At 41.8% G+C, this 22,526-nt stretch overlaps 1 protein-coding gene across 1 annotated transcript; it reads right to left on the bottom strand.

The window, feature by feature from the left end:
• Positions 1-1,374: 1,374 nt before the first annotated feature.
• KIN (Kin17 DNA and RNA binding protein) lies at positions 1,375-22,440 on the bottom strand. The gene is made up of 13 exons (XM_074358067.1): positions 22,262-22,440; positions 20,768-20,862; positions 18,048-18,091; positions 17,839-17,961; positions 16,838-17,019; positions 16,176-16,224; positions 15,029-15,083; positions 12,265-12,394; positions 10,309-10,359; positions 8,527-8,595; positions 7,629-7,728; positions 5,867-5,967; positions 1,375-2,309 (listed from the first exon to the last, which is right to left on the bottom strand). The coding sequence occupies exons 1-13, from the start codon at positions 22,373-22,375 to the stop codon at positions 2,247-2,249; spliced, it is 1,176 nt and encodes a 391-aa protein (XP_074214168.1). The 5' UTR covers positions 22,376-22,440; the 3' UTR covers positions 1,375-2,246.
• Positions 22,441-22,526: the final 86 nt, after the last annotated feature.

Below are 22,526 nucleotides of genomic sequence, written 5' to 3'. Positions count from 1 at the left end.
AAAGAGTATCTCGATGTGTACTAAAAGTGAATTATAAATCAGTAGTTTTTGCACCTACTGGTATGAGGTCTTTTGCAAATCATTCTACATGCTTTAAAGGACCACTTGATACCCTAAAAAGGGGGATCTTCTCTTGTGCTTTATCCCAATCGAAAGAGACGTATGTGACTCCGAAGCCCTGGCGAGCGCAAAGTAAGAACTACCTGGCTGCCTAGATACATAAAAGGACTTATATGATGTAACAATTTAGTACTGTTCTCCTTTTCTTAATGCCTTTTCACACTGGCAAAGTCTATGTTGGTCACTTTTTCTGAAATATCCATGTGAAAGAAAGACGAATCGATGACGGCTCCTTTTCCTGGCGTAATGATTCAGTTTCCAGTTAACATTTCTGGGGTCACTTCTTTCAACCTAACGACTAACTTACAATCAACGCTGAGCCTCATTCTAATCTCGTGATTCCATTTTGCCAAAGTTGGAACTGAGGCATCAGCTACTGGTCTCTCACTGGGGTGCAGCAAGATCAGGGCGGGTTTTTAAGTGGCTACTTCCGATCAGCAAAAATTTCTCTTTATCGGCCAGTCAGTTCATTTGAATGTTAATTCATTGAACATCGGCAGTCCCCTCCCAACACCCATCTTACGTCTGCCTCTGCTGTTCCCTCTTCCATCTCTAGCAGCTACTGCAATGGCTTACTGACTGGAGGTACTCAGTAAATGTCTGTTAAACAGACTTACTTAAACACATCAATAAAAACTGACAGGCAGTTAGAATCCACAAACGGACAATAAGCACACGAGGGAATGGGGTCCAGTGGCACTCCCAATGAGGAAAACTCAAGGAATTTGGTTTCCCAGGGCATTAATGCCAATAACTTGACACAATCACAAGCCAAGTTGGTGAAAAACAATAGCTTTCCAGAAACTAAGAAGCTACAGACAGGGAGAAAATATTTACAAAAGACATACCTAATGTAAGACCGTCATCCAAAATATACAAAGAACTCTTAGAATTCAACAGTAAGGAAGTGAATGACCCAATGTAAACATAGACAAAAGACCTGAATAGACACCTCCCCAAAGCAGGTGCACAGATGGCAAATAAGCATATGGAAAGATGCTAGCAGCCTGTGTCAGCAGACTGCAAATTAAAACGAGATACTGCTATGTACCTCCAAGAACGGCCAAGATCAAGACACCACCAAATGCTGGTGAGGATGCGGAGCAACAGGGAGTCTCGTTCACTGCTGGTGGGGATACAAAATGGTGCAGCCACTTTGGAAGGAAGACACTCTTACCACTCAATCCAGCAATCATGCCCCTTGGCATTTACCCAAATGCATTGCAAACATGTTTAGACACAAATCTGCACATGGATGTTTATGGCAGCTTTATTCATAGTTGATGAAGCCTGGAAGCAACCAAGATGTCCTTCAAGAGGTGAACGGAGAAATAAACAGGTATACCTAGCTACTGTGATGTTACTCAGTACTTGCAAGAAATGAGCCATCAAGCCATGAGAGGACACGTGGAGGAAACATAAGTGTATGTAATTAAGCCAGTCTGAAAAGGCAACACGCTGGGTGAGTCCGACTGTAAGACATCCCTGAGGAGGCACAACCACGTAGACAGGAAAAAGACCCGTGGTTGCTAGAGGCCAGGGACAGGGTGGGGGGCGAGTAGATGGATTCAGACTGATGAAACTACTTTGTGTAACGGTGAATACATTTCATCATAAATTTGTCCAAACCCACAGAATGTTCAGCATCAAGAGTGAACTCTAAGGTGAACTGTGGACTTCGGCTGATAATGACGTGTCAACAAAGGTTCATCAAATGTAACAAATGTGTGGGATGTTGACAGTGGGGGAAACTATCATTCAACTTCACTACCACTGATGAAAATGTAAGTTCAGAGTATATGAAGGATTTCCTCTAACTGTATGATTCTTAATCATCTTATATAAGAACACTTTACCATAATGTTCTTTTAATGAAGATTTAAAAAATCATCAAGGAAATATTACAAAGGAAACAAAAACAACAAGGGCAAAATTACAGAATTTTGATACTGCGTGAGACATAGATTTTTCTATAAGTTTAGCTAAACAACTATACAGTAATATTTAAATAAATCCATCTATTTTATACAAAAGAAACACCCTAACACAGTAGAGCCTTGTAATGCCTCGGAAAACACCAATTTGATGCTTTAAGATTTTAATGTGTTGTTAACAAATTTTCAAACTCAGGCAAGTTTAGAAATGTCTTCATATTGAATTCCTTCAACTCTGCGTCCTTTTAAAGGTCCCTACAAATTAAAATATTGAAGAAAAGGTTAAAAAACACACACATACTTCCAAGACAAGAAAGGACGTACACTTTTGGATACAAATTTGCCTTTTCCACATCCCTGAAACACCTCAAAGCAGCTAACAACAGTCCTACACGTCTGTGAATCTAAATAGTTTTCTATGCTGTCTTCATCAAGAACTGGCCGTATTTTCTTCAATGACACGTGACACGTGTGAAATTCTAGCTTCCGGGGGCAGAGAACTGCTAGCCGGTCAGTTGCTTCTCTGCTTCCTGGATAAAGCTAACTTCCTGGCTCTCCCGGTGGGAGTGGCTGTAGGATGGAGCTCTGGTCCACGGAAGGGAGCAAAGGGCTGGGTGCCACCTGCAGGCCCACCCGAAGCACAGGGACATGGGCGCTGTCAAAGCCGCTGGTTCAAGGTGGTGGAGCCACAGTTGGAAGGACCCTGGACTCCCACACCACCACTTAGAAAGAAGCCCTTCCCTCACTGAGAAGGCCCATGTGGACTTTAAGACAAGACGTTAACTTTGTGCTGTCCTCGACTGGGGCTTTCTTTTTCTTCAGGGCCATTGTTTTAAGCAATACAGATCCTCGCCCTCAGACGTGTTTGTCTAGTTTAGCTGTGACAGGCTGGTCTTATTACAGAAAATGAGTCTGACCTGAAATATATATATATATATTTTAAAAAAAATTTTTTGGTCTTTTTTCTTGAGGGGGTAGTTAGGTTTATCCACTTAGTTATTTTTAGAGGAGCTACTGGGGGTTAAACCCAGGACCTCGTGCATGCTAAGCACGTGCTCTACCACTTGAGCTATAAACTTCCCCCAGAAATATCTTTTCTTTACCCCTTCATTTCCAACAAAAAGGGCAAGGGGAATACTGGGTGAATGGAAGAAGACGCCTGTCATAAAAGCAGATACAGCCTGGGAGCACAGAGGCTAAGAACATGGGCATGGGACCCAGACTGCCCAGGTTCAAATCCCTCCCCCAGCAGGTGGCTCAAGCCCTCGGTGCCCCGTTATCCCAGCAGGGAACACTGACAGTGCCTACCCGGCGGGCCTGCTGGGACACATGCGTGAGTGAGCACACAGATGCTCAGAACGACACCCGAAGCAGGACGTGGACGTGAGCACAGTGGTTCTCAACGCTTCATGTCAGAGCTTTTGGCTAAAATTTGAAAAGCTGGTTCCCTCCCTTGTGAAATATAAAAAGATGATGATGACTCTAACCCCGGACTGAGATGTTAACATTTTTTACTGAGAATCACACCCTCCTTTACAAAATGCTTTAAAAAACCTCTTTCTTTTAATATACAACAACAATTACATATAAAGGAAGCGAGTTCCCAGATAAAGTGTGACCAGGTTGACTCTTTCATTATCAAGTTTAAAGGCTGAAGGTCAATTGCACCTTTATGATAAGAATGCCAAGCAGAGGATTCAGAAGGGAGCCAGACATTTGGGTTAACTGGGCAAATACCTACCCAGCTGAGGTTGGTTTTGAACAATTTGTGAGCTACTTTAAAAATCTACTTAATAAATGTGTAAATTTCAAGTATTATAATACTGATACTAAAATTTAAGATGCCAGAAATGATAAAAATAGAAAAAAATCACTTGAAGGTTAATGTTTTTCAGGGCATTGACTTGGAGAAAACATGGGGACATAGGAGACAGACTGACTGATATACACAAACACAGATTTTTTTTTTTTAATGGAGGCAGGCTGCAAAAGAAAAAGAAAAAAAATTTAAAAATTAGCACATGGGTTTCCTCTCCCAAAAGTCCACACTGCTTGGCAATCAACCCGAAAGGCTTTCGTGCGGACCCCCTGTGAGGTTCTGTGTCAGCACAGCACTGTGGCAGTGAGAGCGCGAGGGAGAAGGTGGGACTGGGGGTTTATGGGGAGTCAGGGGAGAATCAGCGCCCGAAATCACACAGACTGTGACGCAAAGGCATGGATGGAACCTAGACTATGCTGCTTCCCTTAGAGTAAAGCATGAAGCGGGATCTAAGTTGGATATTATCATGAAATTAAAAAGTGGAGAAGGTTCAAGCTGCCAGGGAAATAGAAAGCTTCCATGATCTAATGCTGATTAAATCAGAGAAAAACTGATTTTAAAAAACGTTGTTCATTTAGTCAGATTAATAAATTCCTCAGTGACAAGTGGCATTCCCTGTTCCTTTTTTCCCCCCGAGTCTGTGTTAGTTGGTGATTAGGTTAGTATTTTCAGGGATGGGAAAAAAATGCTTTATTTACTTAAATGGGATTTCTCTCAAATAAGGACCTAAACGATTTTTCTAGAAAGCCCTTCTGAGGTACATGTTCCCTGGCCAGCTCACAGACGGGCTTGGGGACCTGTGAGCTCCTTAAAGAGAACACAGCAAAGCGGGCAGTTCATGTGCGAGTTCTTGGAGAGAGCCCACAGCTTTCATCAGCTCTTCAGGAAGTCTCCTGTTCCCCTAAACATCAAAACTTACTGTAGCGGAGGGAAAAACCCCACGTTTAGAGAGACAGACACACAGTGCAGTAGTTCAGGGGTCTAAAAAGAATCAGGCAGTTAGGAGACACGTGTTTCAGACCCTCCTTCTGAAGACAGCTTAGGCCTCACGCATCCTCACGCGCAGACCTGTCAGTGAGCTGTCAGCTCTAGATCAGTAAGCAATTTTACCTAATCATTAGAGCTCTTTAAATTAACTACTTCATTGATCTCTCCTACCTTACATCCTTTATGAAAAAAGGACATTAAAAAAACTGCTGACCTCTGTGGCTTCTCCCTGATCAGCTGTGACCATACATTCCCCGCTGATCACACTACGGCAGACTGAGCTCCACGTTAGACGTGAGGGGGAAACTGGGAAGTGAAATTATCCCTATCATATACACTTTTATGAAACAGAAAGGCTGGGGAAAAAACAGACCAAAATGTGAATGGAGGTTATCATTCGCCTGGGGGATTATGGATTAATTAAAAGATTATTTAAACTGTAGTTTTCAGCTTTTTTATACAAGAACATTGCTACAGGCTGAATGCCTGAGTTCCTCCCCAAATTCGTCCAATGTATCCACAAAGTGATGGCGTCAGGGTGGGGCCTTGGAGCGGTACGAGGTCATGAGGCAGGGCCCTCGGGAAGGGGATTAGTGCCCTTAAGGGGGAGCCCAGGGTGTTCCTTTGCCCCTTCAACCACGTGGGGACCCCTGAACCAGGAACGAGGACCTGCGTAGACACCAAATCCGCCTGTGCTTGATCTTGGACTTCAAGCTCCAGGAACGTGAGGGATAAAGTTCTGCTGTTTACAAGCTCCCTCCACCCTTCGGTTTTGCTGCAGCAGCCTGAACAGATGAAGACAATGTGCGGCATTTCTTTTGTAATCAGAAAATAAAACGCTCCAGCGATGTCAGTTATTAGAGGAAATAAGCTTATAGACTTCCGAGTAGGAGGGAGGGCAAACAGAAAACCCAAACTCTAAAATAAAACACCAATCCAGTGAAAGAAACACATGGCACATTTTAAAAGCACTCTGACATTTCTGTCTTTGTGTAAATACACTTACAGTTTCAATGACTATAGTAGCTGAAAACGTCTTTTCATTGATGGATTCTAGGGTGCCTTCATTGCCTCTGTAGCCTCCATTCAAAACAAGAATTCTTTTCCCTACAACAGAAAACAGTTAACACTTAATACAAAGAAAATGTCCAGTTTCATCTGCTTTCTTATCTACATCTTACAGTCAAATGCAGTTACACTGAATCAACGTAATGGAAAACAAAACCCTTCTCTTAGAAGTTCCTTTTTTACAATTTTTTTTGGGCGGAGCGGTAATTAGGTTTATTTATTTTTTAATGGAGGTACTGGGGATGGAACCCAGGACCTCACACATGCTAAGCACACACTCTACACTGAGCTCTATCCCCACCCCACCTCAAGAAGTTCTTAGTCATTTAATATTTGTAAGATTCTGAAGTATAGCTTGTAGTTACTTTGATTACTATGGCAGTACGAGACTCATTTTTCCCGCTTGTTTGTCAAAGGGATGTTTTAAATCTTAGACTGCAAGGTGCGGACGGTTCTTGGAGGTTGTGTCCCAGAGCCCAGACATAATCAGAACAACTTCAGCTTACTTTCATTTCTCTCTTTGTAAAATCCTAAGACGGTTGGCAGTTTCATAAAAATGTAAACATCACGCTTACCATCTGATTGAGTCATTCTATTTCTAAGAATTGTCCCAACAGAAACCATCTATCCATACAAAGACCTGGACGTGAATATTCTTAGCATCTTCATTTGTAACAGCCAGAAGCTGCTACACAACCCCAGTGTCCATAGGCAGGTGACTGGGTAAGGACACTGTGGTGCGTCCACAGAGTAAAAATACTCAGGAATAAAAAGGAATGAATTACAGATGCACATGACAACGTGGATGAATCCAAAATAATATACTTAGCGAAAGAAATCAGATAGAAACTTAGGACACAAGTACGACTTACTTATAGAAATTCTAGAAACATGGGAGCTAATCTACGGTGACAGAAAGCAGACTGGTGGCTGCCTGCGGGACGTGGAGGAAGGAACGGAGTGGGGAACGAAGGATCATAAAGGGAACTGAGGACATTTTGGGGGTGATGGGTTCTTTCACTAACGGACTGCAGGGACGGCTTTCACGGCATTATGCGCGTGCTGAAACATCAAATTAACATAATTTATACAGACGCAGTGTATGTCAAGGACACCTCATTATAGCTGGAAAAAAGCCCACAATTTCTAATCCATAAAGTGAATTTTATTTTAGGGAGAAAGAACACGGGATCTGATACACAGAAGTTTTAGAGACTTAACATTCTCGCTGTGCCAGCAGTGCAACTGCACGAAGGGTTCCGGTCAGAGGCAAACCCCCAACCCCGGCAGCACTCACACTATGCGTGTGGAAGCACCCAGCTGGAGGACAATTAAGGAAAAGGAAAAGCAAAATAATACTGGTTTTTACTTTACCATCTCAAGTAGCTAAACAAATGTATTAGTAGTAATCCTAATATGACGGACTTTATCCAGGTATGTCTGTGATTTGCTTCTGGAGGAAATAAAAAGCAAACATTCTAGGAAGGGAAAATTTATTCATGTCACAAAAACAGCTTTCTCAGAGGACTGGTAAACTACCACGTTGCCAAGTCAAACAGGGATTGGTCATGCTGGCAAGGATATATTTCTAAAAATACCTCGTATCTATAACCACCAAGCAATGTCAATAGCTATGGTTTTAAGAACAGAGTCACTTATTTCGATGGGACACACATTCAAAGGTCTGCAGAAAGGTTTACCTGGTGCTGGAATTACTGTTTCTAAGTGAGTCTGGTCGAGCTTCAGCTTGTCTCCAGAGTCAATCATCTTTACAACAGCTGTGTATCTGTCAATTACTTCCTATCATGTAAAACCAACACTTTTATAATAGAAGAGAGATGCGAACACAAATCCCAAAGGGCAGAAATAAATAAATGAAAAACAGATGCAATTCTAACCAAAAGGTAAAAGTAACTCATTTCAGAGCAACTCCTCAAAGTTCCCTTCCTAGAGGCCGTGGGCGAGCGCTCAGTCTGTGGTTCCTGAAGAACTCAATTCAAAGCTAGGGTATTCATCTGGGGAGAAAAGACTGATGATCTCAGAAAAAAGACTTTAAGAAATACAGTGAGAGGGACAGCTCTGCCTCATTTCAAGTCCAGCAGAAGGGCAAGTTACACACGCACAAGGCTGGGTGCTAGCGTGAAACCATCTTTAGGAAAAGCAAAAGAAAGGAAAGGAGCAGAGTGTCGATTTTTAAATTTTAAAACCCTCAAGTGGTCTAATGACAGTCTTTTGGGCAAAACATAAGGAAGTCCTCCTTGGAAGCGGGGGCATAATTACACTGTCCACCATTAACAAAGAGAACGCATCTCACTGGCTAGCAAGGCGTACACGCTGAGTGTTCTAGGAGGCGGCACTGGGTTTTAGATACACTATTAGCTCCAGTAAGAAAGCAGACCAAGGCCAAGTATAAACTCTGACTAGAAATGAAATATTTCTCCGACAGTTGTGAATTCGGCCTTCCTTTTATGGAATCCTCAAGAACCTCAGACACACTGTTTCTGCACTGGGACTTGATTTTTAAGGAATATCAAAATGACGTTCCTTAGCCACCCGCCAGCTCCTTCCCCAGTTCCATCCGTAACTTCATGCCCTTACCTTCACAATGCCCTTTTTCTTATGATATTTCTCTCCAAGTTTTTTGGTTATAATTTTCACTACAATTTCCTAGGAAATAAGAAAAAAATAAAGACGGAAGGAAAGACATAAATTATCTTTCCCCTTTTAATCCTTCATTTTAAACCATTTTCACCAAAAATCATACTAAAACATTCGCTGCTTTGCTAAATAAGACATTTCGGATTCGTAAGCCTTCCCAACAATGACAAAACATTTCCTCAGTAATCTCCCATTCCTTCTTTCTGTTTTTATTCAACATGGTTACCAAGGGGAAAAAATTCATATGTTGTGGCTGATTTCCACACAGAAGGTTTCCTGGAATCTAGGAAACTTTTATCCTCCAATCTCAGCTTTATTAATCCAGGGCTTTCAGAGATAGCGTCCTTCTTTCTCTGCATTCAAGGAGTGAAAAGCGTCAAGGATACTCTATTATGTTGGTGTTCACCACTGATGAACACGCAGAAGGCAAGAGCCTTGCTGGGAATTGCAAGAAAATGGAGGCTTTGAGCTAAGGAAGGCCGACACTTCCCACAACGTTTTCTCTCCTGATGTTGCTCTGAATCTCCGACACAGGCAGGACTCCTCCAGATGAGCTCCTGCTGACAGTACAGTTCTTCCGAGCATCTCATTCTCAAATGGAAGAGAGACCTGAGCTGACTGTGTATGAGTGCACTCTGAGTTTGCTTCTCTGCTGCTATTTTCCTGATTTGAATTAGCTGTTGAATGGTTGACGATGACAATTAAATCACCTGACAATGTCATAGTCACCACAAGGATCCTGCACTTGCTACACTAAGCAGATACAACAGAGGTACTAGACGGACTTCAATAAACCAGGATAAAAATTACGTTAGCAAACATTTAGTAAGGACTTTGCAGGGGAGGATATCTAACAGCAGAATAACATGTTTAAGAGTAGCCTTGTGATCAAACAGCTCCTTTAAGAATAACTAAGACACCCTGCAGGCTTTCTGAAAACTTCACACTTCAGTAAGTTCGAAACAGAGCAGCAATAAATAATAACTTTTAAAAATATTTAAATGTTTAAAATTATTATGAAATTGTTATCTTACAAAAATAAGCAATGAAGTGAAATAAATCAGGCAAAGAAAGACAAATACTATATGACATCACTTATATGTGGAATCTAAAAAATACAACAAACTAGTGAATAAAACAAAAAAGAAGCAGATTCACAGATACAGGGAACAAACTAGCAGTTACCAGTGGGGAGAGGGAACGGGGAGGGGCAATAAAGAGTTTGGGGAAAAAAGTTATTATGAGATTACCTGAAATTATGTGTGAAACTTTTGAAAATTGGAAAGCACTGTAGAATTTAAAGAATCTTTCATTTGATAAATTTTTTTTAAAGTTTAGAAAATTAGATTAAGAAAAAAATTTTTAAAAAAAGCAATAATAAACAATCAATAAAATACAAAGCTTTCCTTGAATTTGGATAATTAAAACCTTTTTTTTCAACAAAGTACCTGACTAGGTATTCTTACTGAAAATAATTCCAGGCTTAAATTCAAGGTATCTACGAGCAAATTCAGCATTAAACTCAAGGAACGTTACCGGTCCATGAAATTGATGTAACCCTCCAATACGGGTACAACCAATACTTATAGAGGCATTAAAGTTATAAAGCTATCTGTAGAATTTACATATATTTAAGAAATTCAGTCATTTATACCAAATGCTATTTAAATCATTCACTTAAAAGCACATTTAGAACCTAAGCAGCCTCGTCGGAATACGTACGGGCTGGAGCCAGTGGTCTGTTCGGGCAGTTCTCTTCTTCTCCTCTTCAATCTGGGGAACACGTAAGACGTTCACAAAATTACCTCTTTATAATCCTAAATTTATTTCAAATAACATTCTACTCAGCAAAAGAACACCCTAAAACACACCTCGCAGAAGATCGACACAATTTGCAAGTGCTGATAAACATAAATCAACATCTTTTGCAATTAGTTTTTGATTGGAAAAAAAGGAACTTGGATTTAAGAAAATACGTGAAAGGCAAGTCAACCGGCCAGGAAAGTAAGTGCAGTCAGCCTCCCTCTGGTCACTGCCGCGAGGCCACCTGCCAGCGTCACCGGCCCGACCCCTGCTCGCTCCCCTGCGGCTGTCATGGGCTGGAAAACAGGCAGCGTTCTCGGGGGGGGGGGGGGGGGGGGTAAAAACTTAACTCTTCTGGACCAACTGAGCACACAAACTGGGCCTGCAGTTTGCCTGCAAAGAGCTTCCCTGTTTGATAAGGGTAATAAAGCCTGTGAATGGAGGGGAAGAAAAACACAGCCAAGAGAGATGAAAATAAAAGGGCGACCAAAAGGGAAACGCGCTGATGGCCGGTCTGGTCGTATCTCACGCCTCTATCTTCCTCAACTGCTTAAAGTTAGCTTGAAGGGCCAACTTTGAAAGGGGCTGGACAAGGTAATTCTCTGGTTGATTCAAAACATCACTTTAGTCCCTCCAACTTTCCAATGTGAACAAAGAATCTTCTAAGTCTGGCATGTATTATATTCCGAGGAGGCAGACCTGGATTTCCATTTCACTTTGAGTTAAATCACAACGGCCTACAAGACCCTATGGTGCCGCCCCCACTTCTCTCCCCAGCTCCCAGTGCTGCCTCTCTGGTGCTCACCGTGCTCCGGCCACGGGGGCCTCTCCTCGGGAGGCTTCAACTAGAGCTCTCCTCCGCCCTGGCACCTTCTCACAAGCGATCTCCCCACTCCCTGCCCTCAGACCCAGCTCCTTAGCACTTAGCATTTTGTAATTACTCAGCCACTGGTCCACTTGGCCTCGGAATGTCCCCCTTGCTAGACTAAAAGCTCCGTGACACGCAGGGACAGTGTTTTCCTCCCTACTCTACAGACGTGGGACCTCGCACGACGCCCAGCATGGAAGGGCAGCTCAGTGATCACTGAGTGCTGGAGTGACCACATCCCACAGTTTAGTACACACGTCGTTATGCTTGAAGCTTTTCTGACTGCCCTGCACCATGTGAGGACTGTGACAGGGAAGACCGAACAGTCGCCTCCTGTCCCTTCACAGATGAAGAGACGGGATGAGGAGACTAGAGGGAATGACAGCACAGGGCATCCATTTATCCTTTCTCTTCATCTTGTCTACTTATTTCATAACCGTTTTGATGCAGGAAGGCTCAGTGTTGGAAGGGAGGGAGGAGTACTTAGGAATATATTAAGAACCTTCCACAGAGCTACTCTAGAATTTCAGGTGAATTTAGAGCAAAAGGATCGCCCTAGGTTTTTAATGACTCATCATACAAACTTGGCCAGTGGGTTAAACCAAATAAAAACGTGTCGGAGCTTTCCCTCCCCGGCTGGGAGGTGGTAAGTGGAAGTCAGAGGCGCTCAGAGAGCCCAGGTTGGTGGGGGTTCTGAGGGGGATGCCAATTTCACGGAGCCACCGGTGGGCAACAGAGTTTTCATTTCTGGCTTCAGTTCCCACCGCAGTCCCCCTAAATGAACTCTACCGACCATAACGTCAGGGAGAGCTTCGAAGGCAGCACCTGAGACAGGAAAATAACCCTATTTAGGGAGGTTCCACCCCTATTCAGATGGGAGCACCCAGGCTCTTCCCCTAATCTAGCACGAACACATTCATCTCACAAGTGGTGAAACCAAGTTCCCTTGGCTTGAAGCGCGTCATTCCCCTGCCAGCTGGGGCTGAGGGGCAGTTCATGAAGTGTACCTCCATGATCTCGTCCAGCGCTGATTTCTTCTTCTTCTTCTCCTTTGACTGAGCTGAGCTCTGGGAAGACTCCTTTCGCTTCACTGATGCTGCATTTCCTATTGTCTTCAGGGCACTTGGTCCCAAAGAACTGACGGGAAGAAGAATCATGCTGTTCACAAAAACAGTGCAAAGACGTGGGCTTTCTAACAGGGGACTCTATTCAATAACTTGTAAGAGCTTATAATGAAAAAGACTATGAAAAGGAATACACACACACACACACATAACTGAATCACTATGCTGTACACCAGAAATTAACACAACATTGTAAACCGACTATACTTCAACAAAAAGAATTTTAAAAAAGACGTAGGCTTTCTAATGTGCAAAAAGAGCAACACAGAAGAAATCTGCTCTGTGGTTAACCTACAGCAGATTAGTCAAAACAATGGAAGACGCGTCTGCCACTTACAGGCCTGGGAGCACCACGAGAACACGTGACCCTCCCTGCCCCTCAGCCCTGCAGTCAGTGCCAGGGCACCAGCGCGGCAGAGTGATGACAGCTCCAGGGCTAGGGCCACCAAGGTTTGATCCTATTTCTGCCGGGACCTTGAGCAGTTAACTTTTCCCGGGCTCAGCTCTTCATCTACAAATGGGGTTAACAGTGTGATCCAACTCCAGCTCGACTGCAAGGATTAAGGAAGATGTTTGTAAACTGGCTGGTGGACGTCCAGCACGTTGCTGTCAGTTCTATTTTTTTAAAGTGAAGATCTCAAAATTCAAATAAAATTTTTTTATTGCTCCCAACTGCCTAGAGTCGATGGTGTACATTCTAAATATTTTATGGCTAATAGAAAATTGTCACCGCTGGCCCCAGTGTGCCGTCCTGGATTTATAATGTGCACCTGTCATTCTGAACAACTGGCTACTGACTGAGCCACGTCCTATGCTCCAAGCCTTTGCAAATTTGCACATGCCCCTTTTATACCTAAAATAGTCTCTCCTTTTATCTCTACTTGTCGAAATTCTTTAAGATCTATTCTTCATGACGCTTCCTGGATCTTGTCAATTTCTGAGTGACCACAGCACTTTGGGGCAAGCACCCCACTCCGCCCTGTATATGACCATTTGTATATGCGCCTCCTCTCTCACAGGAGGGGGAGACCAGACATATATGTATATACTTTCCCTGTAAAGTAGCAGTAACTATCTTGTGACGCAGATAAAACAGATGCTCCATTAATTTGCTGACTAACTGAATCCTACCAGTCCCATTATTTAATCTGTCATACTGATAAAATATGAAACAAAGAATACACATTTGCACAAAGTTAACATGGAGTTAAACATGAAAAAAAGTGTGATTAATAGAAAATACAATGGAGTTATTATGTTCCATTATTTGGACTTTTTTCTCAAGGCATTTAAAGGCAGCAAGAGCTTTATTAGCAGCTGAATTACTGCAAGGGCTCCCAGTGCAGCTGGCAGTCAGCCGAAATCTTGGCTTCGTATGTGAGGGTTTGTAGGTCAGGACGCCCCTACTCCGTCTTCAATGAAGCCTTTCTATCTAAGTGTAAGGCTTTACTCTTACCCTTGTGAAATTTCACTTACTGGGTTTTGTCCCATAATTCAATCCTCTGAACATATTTTTAAGTTCTGAAGTTTGTGACAACTGTAAATAATATACATTGGTTGTGAACAGATTCAGTCCAGACACACTCTTCAATGTGCTACTTAAATATTCTTTATATTTAAATGTACTTTGAGCTAGGAATCCACCGAATTTAGCAGTAATTCTGGGTCATATCAACCACAATAAGTCTCTGCAAACAGGCTCTGATAACCCTAGCAGAGGGGAAGCTACGATTTAACTGGCGATTTGGGGGCCTAGCAATTGCTTCCTCCTTACATGTTCACAAACTACCTCTTTTCTATCGTAATCAGTAATACCAGCTTGCTACTATTGTTTCTTGGAAGATTTTTCTCCACTTTTGGAAAAAATATTTGCTTACTTTTCTGCTTTCTGAGTCTTCTCACATTCTCCATGATTCCTCAAATCTCATCAACAGTGAGCCATCAAACACACTGATAAATTATTCAGTACTTTGGTATCTGTCTCAGCTTGGAAGCTTTAATTTATTTAAAGCTGTTAGATACTTTTCTTAAAATTAAAATGAATGAAAAACAAACCCAATTAAAAAACAGGCAGTAGACATTTCTCTAAAGAAGATACGTAAATGGCCAAAAGGCACAGGAAAAGATGCTTAACATCACTGATCATCAGAGAAATGCAAATCAAACCCACAATGAAATACTACTTCACATTCATTAGAATGGCCATTATAAAATATATATATATAAAATAGCCAGTGTTGGAGAGAATGTGGAATAACTGGAACCCTCGTGTAATTTTTTTTTCTTATTTGGCTCTTGTGAATAGTGCTGTTTTGAACACTGGTGTACAAATATCCATCCAAGTCCCTGCTTTCATTTCCTTTGAGTATTTACCCAGAAGTGGAATTGTTGGAATGTATGGTAATTATGCATTTAATTTTTTTAAGAACCGATGTACTATTTTCCACAGCAGCGGTACCATGTTACATTCTCACCACCAATTATATGTCCTAAGAAAATAAAACAATCGACCATCAAAGAAGAAACAAACAAAAAAAGGTAAGAGCAACCAGAAACAAATTAATGCACAAGACTGCACCTTTTAAAATGCAGTAATCGACAGACACAAAAATGCTCGAGTTCTAAGACCCCTGTTCCTGGAGCTCACCTTGATTTAGATGTTGCTGCTGAGCTACATGCTCCTTTGTTCAAATTAAATGTAACTGCAAGAGAAGAATTGGTATTTCATATATATTTCAGGAAAACTGTAATAAAACATCAGATAAATACCACAATGCACCCATATAGAAATCCATGGACATCTGAACAAATGAGAGCTGGAATGCTCCTGCCCAGAGACCCTAAAGTCCTGTAAAACAGCCTGGACCAGTGCCCACAGAGCTGGGAAAGACCGTCATACGATGTGGCAGCCGGCCTGGGCTGCTTGCCCACTCCACAGCCCCCTCTCCCCGGGGTTACAGGAATCCAGTTTTGTTTAGATGTCCATACCCCGCACACATGGCCTGGAGGATGCTATGGTCTGAAGGTTTGTGTCCCCGGTGAATTCAAGTGTTGCAAACCCAATGCCCAAGGTGATGGGACCACGGGAGGTGATCAGTAAGGTTCTTTGGTCTCAACCAATCAAAATAACCCCTTTTCCAATGATTATTTTTGAGGTGGACGTGGGATACAGTCTGGCCAAGGACATTCAAAAGGAAGCCTGCAGGTGGGAAGAGTGTCTTCTAGGGGAAGTTCCCTTGTTCACGAGGGACTCCAGAAGAGAGAGACGCTCTCTGTCGTCCTGCGGACAGCGCTGGGTCTCATACGATGGCTGAAAGCGCTGGCAGCCACCTCGTGTCTAGCTGCTGCACAGGATGGCGTCTGGAATGACATTACGTCCAGGACTCTTGGTACAGAAAGACACTTCCTCCAGGTTTATACTGATTTTATTCAGTCTTGTTACTTGTTGCTGAAGGCATCCCATCCAATTCATTATTATCACCTTTTCATTTATTGATGAGAACAGTGCATCCAGACAGCTAACACGTATTTTATTTATTTATGTATGTACGTATGTGTGTTTGAGGGAGGAGGTAATTAGGATTATCTATTTACTTATTTATTTTAATGGCAGTCCTGGGGATTAAACCTAGGACCTCGTGCATGCTAAGCATGAACTCTACCCACCAACCTATCCAGCTATCCCCTCCTCCCCCAGACAGATACCACATCTTGCTCCCAAACTTGGTAGTTTTTTGGCAAAGCCAGTACAAAAGCATCCATATTTTAAAAGGAAGAAAGAAAAGTAAAACTACCTTTTTCTTCATCATTTTCTCTGCTTAATTCTGTAAAAATAGGGGCTTCCTTAAAAAAAAAAAAAAGAGGTTGAAGGTTTGGTTCACAATGCATTTCTTATTAATATTCAGTAGTCCTGAATTATGACTAAACGGTTAAGATACTGACAGATGACACGTGTTGCAGATACTCTCCAGTGGGGAATTATTCTACTGGGGGAAGAAGTAGCTTTTCTGTACCAAACTCCAGAAGTTCACGTACATTTTCACTTCTATTACAGTCTAGGCAGAAAGCAACAACATAAAGCAATAAACTTTAGGACTCTTAGCTAGAGGATTACTTTCAAAAGTAAAACCTTTCTCTCTTGTGGGACGATTTAGTGGTCAGACTAACTCAAAGAACTGCATGTAACATCCACCTCTGCCCCCAGTAGCCTTGGCTTCTTGGTCAATCTCATCGCCTCCCCGAAGGCTTAATCATGTATGTATTTAGAGTTGTGATAAGGATTAAGTGTACAAAGGAGACACTCCACATAGTCCCTGCCACATTAAGTATTTGATAAATGATGTCAATAGCTGTTTCTACTAATAAAAAAAAAAGATGAACTCGAGATCTAGCTAAATTATTTTTTTAGCTAATGCCCTTATAAGATCTCACAAAGGAATACAATGGTGATGCCCACCTGCTCTTTCCCTTCCAGGCCTCTTCGCACTTGTTCTTGGATAAATTTGGCAGTTTTTTCTTCATCATCAAGGTCCTGCTTCTTCTTTTTCTCCAGTTCCAGCTGCCGGCGGATGGTTTCTGGGTCCCTGTCTATATACTGAATATACCAGCCTTTTGGTGTCTCATCCACTTTGCACAAGCCTTAAAAAAAGTAACACACACAGTAATTGTGTATACAATCAAAGCTGAAAGTAAATGTAAGTGTGTTCCACGTCTGCATTAGTTACTCATCCATTCAAATACACTCATTCAAACACACAAATGTATACAGCACATGAATTTTCCATATTTTACAGCTCGTAAAATTTAGATTTTAAACGAAAAATATCTCTCTTTAAACAGAAAAAAATTCTTATTTTGCTTTCCAACTAGCTAGGCTGAGGCAACATATTTAAACAAGGGAAACACATGAAAAAAAGCATTACCTTGCTCAGTAATTATTCAAATGTGTCTAAGTATTTCCCATCCGCAGAGTGCATGATATTCTGCGAAGCAAGAATTACACCCCCAACAAAATGGATAAAGAAACACACTGAATAAGTAATTCTTTGGTACGAAATTTCTTTCTCTTTTCTTTCCCCAAACTTCTTATCTTATTAGAAATGGAAAAAGAGGCAGCAAATTTTTTAGAAAATCACCTTAGAAAGGGATAACAAAAGTTTCCAAAAGTGAAATGAGCGTGTGTGTGTGTGTTGGAGGGGGATGGAAAAGGACAGGTAAGGACCCTCAACCTAATGCGCGGACGCTTCAGTGGTAAATCTTCGTACCGTCAAAGGACCACAGCGGACATTCTTACACAGCCACAGTGCACAAAATCAGTCCTGGAAGACCACGCCTCTCTGTCAGTTTCTAATTGCCCTACACTTCTTATTTTCCACAAACTTACGCAGAAAACATGACAACCCACTCTGCCTGCAACGCAGCGACACAACCACGGTTCAGATCGTGTCTCCTTCTCACCCTCTCTGCCCAGCCACTTGGTGAAGTCTGTCAGCGTCTCCCACTGCGTGGCGTTCATGTGGATGTGCTCCCGGTGGCTGATGTATTCGTTGTAAACGATGTTGTTGTGAACTCTCTTGGTGCCTGAGGACAGATAGGACACTGCTGATCCGGAGCAGATTACGAGATTACAAAGTAGTTGTTATGTGCACAACACTTCAGAGGCTTACCAAAGCGTCTCCTGAGAAGCTCTAGAAAGTCATTTCGGAATTCCCTAATAAAGAAAGCAAGGAAAGCATTAAGGTAATTTCTACAAATACATAGCATCACCTTCCTGAAATGTAAGCCATGGTATGGTTTGAATGCCCAAATGACACATGAAACATCTATGTGAACACCTGTTATGAACCTTTAAAAGCTCAACAAGGGAAGAATCCCGAAAGATTATAGCTTTCAAGAATTAAAAGTTAAAAGTCAGTTTAGAGTTGAAACCTTCTGTCTTGGCAAAGCCAGCACAGCAAAAGTGACCACACAGCTTTGGAGAGCGTCCTTCATGAAGTCTCAGTGCTACTGAATGTGCCACAACCATCCCACTCCAGTGATGGGAACAAAAATGCCCTTCCCACTTGAAGGCGGCAACTTCACGTATCCCTCTGAGCAGGGCACTGTGTCATGTGCAGATAAACATAAGTGAGTAAGACAAAAATCCTGACCGAGGTTACAATCTAGCAGAAACAATCATAACAGAAGCCAAACTGAAAAACAGACATAACAAAAGATCACAGGAAGACCTAAGGAGATGCCCAGAGATGTCTGGAGGTGGTCTTTAGCATGCGCAGTGAAGTATAAATGGGACTTTTACAGGTGAAGAGGGAGAGAAGGCCATTCCCAGCTGGGGCAGAGGTGCGCCTGTGGCATCCTCGCCGAGCCCCGGCAGTGGGCAGGGACACCAGTCTCTACTAGCAGTCAGTGGGTTCTCCACCCCAGGCACTCACAGTGAAAACCAACGCTAGTTTCATCAAGAACTCAGTATTACTAATTGTCTTAAACCTCAGCTTTTGATTACATGTCTTTTTAATACCATCTGTGATGAAATAATCATAAACTACTTCTCCTGCTGTACAATAACTGTCTTAAGGAAAAAGCATTTGTGCTACTGTTTGAGCTGTGAGCCGACTATCTTCTCCACGATGGAACACTGTTTTTACTTGACAGAATGATAGACATATAGAGTTATTCCAAATTAAGTGTGCAGTAGATAATTTCTCAAAAATAAACAAGGTGAGCCTGTCATGTCGAAGAAAACAACTGACGGTATTTGTCACTAATGATAAAAGCTGAGCTTTTAAGTCACAATTTGAATTTCGGTAAACCAGTTGTGCCTGGGAAATAAAGTGATACTTTATTTATTTATACTTTTTGAAATACCTTGAAATGTCAAGCTGAAGAGGTTGGGTTTTATGGAGACAATAAAAAAAGCACTAAATAATTTACCTAGGAATTGACTTGTGAAAATCTGTGATTTAGAAAGATAATCTTGGGGTCAGTACAGCATTGAGAACGATAATTTTCAAAGTCTGGTCCCCAGACCAGCAACATCAGTATCACCTGGTGCCCAGTCGCCGTGATTGTGACATACTTCCCAATACTTACAGACGTTTCTGACAACGTTGATGCTGACATTAATGAATATGATTTATGATTTTGCATAACAGAATGCATCACTGTTCTGACTTTCAGAACACTTGCATAACTTAGGGAACTGATATTTTCCAAATGGCCGGTAGGTGACGTTACAAAATCATGCATGGGTACAAAATGCACTTAAAGTGAAAGATCAAATGGATTTTAATGTCATAGCGCACAAAAAGTTAGCTGATACGGTCTCAGATTCTACATTGCAACTAACCTTTAAGAAATTACCGCGCTACCATGTTTTGATGTAGCATCAAAGAAGAATATCCAAAATTATGTGAAAAGGCTATTAAAATATGCCCCCCACTTCCAACTCCACACCTATGTAAATCCTGAACTTTCTTTATATATTTCAAGCAAAGCAGCGTTTCAAAACAGAATGAATGCAGAAGCAGATGTGAGAATCTATCTTCTATTAAGTCAGACACTGAAGAGATTTACAAAAATGTAACGCAATATCACATTTTCGAGGGAACATATAGTTATTTTTCATTAAAATATTTATTTTAACATACAGTAGGCTCATTATTGTTATTTTAAATGAATTACTAAATAATTTTTTTTTAAGTTCCCAGATTTAATCCCTAATTTACAAGTACCAATAGATATAACCCACATAAACAAGTCTTTGGGGTCCTTTGATAATTATTAAGAGGATAAACGAATCCTAAGATCAAAAGGTCTAGAACTTTAGAAAGAGACAGACAGAAGCAAGATTAAATATTGATAGCAATAACAGTAAGAATTAACAGCTAATACTGATGAGCACGGGGCACTCTTAAACACTTTAAAAGTACCAACTCACTTAATCTTCATGTAAACCCTATGAGGGAACACAATGCTTGGAAGATACAATACTTACAGATGAGGTGACCAAAGCACAGAAAGACTCAAGTAATTCACCCAAAGTCACACAGCTCCTGAGTGCAGAAGCCTAGGTTTGAAGGATGTAAAGTCAGGCAGTCTGACTCCAGAGCTGTGCTCTTAGCCACAATTGTTTTAGAATGAAAAATAGTTTTTTCCTGTGTTTCAAGTGAAAGGAAGGAAAGACTGAAACATAAGAAATACTTTTTTTTTTAAATTCCATTTCATGATACATTATCAAAAGAAGACAAAAACTGAGCATAAAGATAACATAGCTATCATGTTAATATGTAAGGAATAAACAGAGACTCCAATGTATAAAGCATTGAGCATCTATTAAATGTCCAACTGAATAACGCTTACGAGGTCAGGATGTCTTTGAGTTACTTACTCTGAAAAATAATCCATGAACTGCTGGGGATTTTCTGAAGCCAGCAGTAGTTGTCTCTGATGAGATTCGGACATACAGTGACACTTAAAGCCATTCTACAAAAATGTAAAGGTAGTTGTTAAAGTCTGACTTAGCTCATCGTAATGGGCCCTAAATACAAGTATTTCATTAAACCCTAAAAAGCTGCTCTTGGATGATAAATTGTAAAAAAAAAAAAAAAAAAAGAAGAAAGAAAGAAAAGAAAATAATCATGCCACTGGCTGTAAGCACCCTATCATAAAAAAACAATTTTTTTATGAAGTTGAATTTTGCAACCCTGCTGATCAAAGTCAGAAGATTAAAGAGACAGAAAAAGAGTGCTTTAGGAAACAGAGATTGGTGAGAAAAACTACAGGGCCAGCAACTGAAGAGTGGTATCATTTTTTTTTTACTCAATTTAACAAATTCCTATCAGGCACCTACTTCATACAGAGTTATGCCAGCATCCTGAGGAATATAATGAAGTAAAAACGGGTCATTAGTGAATTTCCATTAAGGAAATTGTTTTCACTCACTTTCCTATACTTTAGCTCATTATGCAAAATACACTGTTGCATAAACCTATTTTAACATACTAAATCTGTATCTTCTTCAGATGACTATAAAAAACAAACACAAGTTTTGACTTTGTATTGATTCTACTTAACCTTTGAACCTGACTCTTCACTAGTAAAAGAAATGAAAAACGTTCCTCTCCTGTTCATCCAGCTCAGTGTACAGCACTGTCTTGTACCGGCACCCAGGCCAGGACCGAGGACAGCATCCACGTTCCACGTTCCATCCATCACTAAGCCTTCTCAGCCTTCCTAATAACCCTTATCCTTTGCCTCTGCTCAGGCGCACTGCAGCTGTCCTCAATTCAACACTCAGTCTTGCTTAGAGCAGCTTCCTAATCTGTAATTATCCACAGACCACTTGCACAACTCCTCCTCATCTGTGTACTACCTGTCCATTCCTCTTACTTAAATGCATCTTAAAAGAAAACTTGGTATCACAAGAAATGAAAAACCAGCACCACCTTCCGTAAATGACAAATAAATCAATAAAATGAAAACAAAATAATGTTATTAAATTCTAGAAATTCAAGTGAGCGGGCGGGCAGGAGGGGATACTCTAGTTCTGACCTTCCTCCCCCTCAGTCTTCCAGTACTGAGACAGAATACAGGGCAGGGGGCTCACAGGGCGGCTCCACCGCCCCCAGGCTGCCCTCCCAGGTAGAGAAGGGCCGTGAACAGACCTGAAGCCAAACAGGCCAGAACCACCGCAACTGTCCTACTCTGAAAACTGGTGATTAGAGGAAGGAAGTAAGCACTTATCCTCTCTTTCCAACAGGAACCACATTTGGAGATGACAAGTGAGGATAACCAAACAGCCCTAATGAATGAGAAAAAGCTCTTTTACAAAAAAACGGCAGCCAATACTGAATGTAAGAAGAGTGAGCCCGGGCTCGCTTACCTCGTCCCGGCACTGCTTCTGGCACATCTGGCAATACCAGCGCAGCTTCTGCAGCCCCTTGGATTTGATCCTGTTGGCGATGGCCTTAGGGGTAAGGAAATCCGACTTCCCCATCGCGACCACCACAGCGCCAACTTCCCACAGCCCAGCGCTCCGCCGACCGGAAGCGGAACTGGGCTGGCGGGGTGGGCGGGACAAGTACGGCCTGCGAGCCGGAAGGAGGTGGGGCCTCGGAAGGCTGGGCCCAAATTCTCGCGAGGCTGAA

This window comes from Camelus bactrianus, chromosome 35 (genome assembly GCF_048773025.1).
Source record: "Camelus bactrianus isolate YW-2024 breed Bactrian camel chromosome 35, ASM4877302v1, whole genome shotgun sequence".
In the NCBI taxonomy this organism is placed as follows: Eukaryota; Metazoa; Chordata; class Mammalia; order Artiodactyla; family Camelidae; genus Camelus; species Camelus bactrianus.
Note: the sequence above shows the minus strand (reverse complement) of the source record. Positions and strands in the feature narration are given on the sequence as shown.

Excerpts from the sequence above, each read along its gene's own strand:
- KIN (XM_074358067.1), bottom strand. The coding sequence starts at position 22,375 with ATGGGGAAGTCGGATTTCCTTACCCCTAAGGCCATCGCCAACAGGATC. Across the intron at positions 20,863-22,261 it reads AGAAGCAGTGCCGGGACGAG|AATGGCTTTAAGTGTCACTG; the intron begins GTAAGCGAGCCC and ends ACATTTTTGTAG. Across the intron at positions 15,084-16,175 it reads AGAAAATGATGAAGAAAAAG|TTACATTTAATTTGAACAAA; the intron begins GTAGTTTTACTT and ends CTTCTCTTGCAG.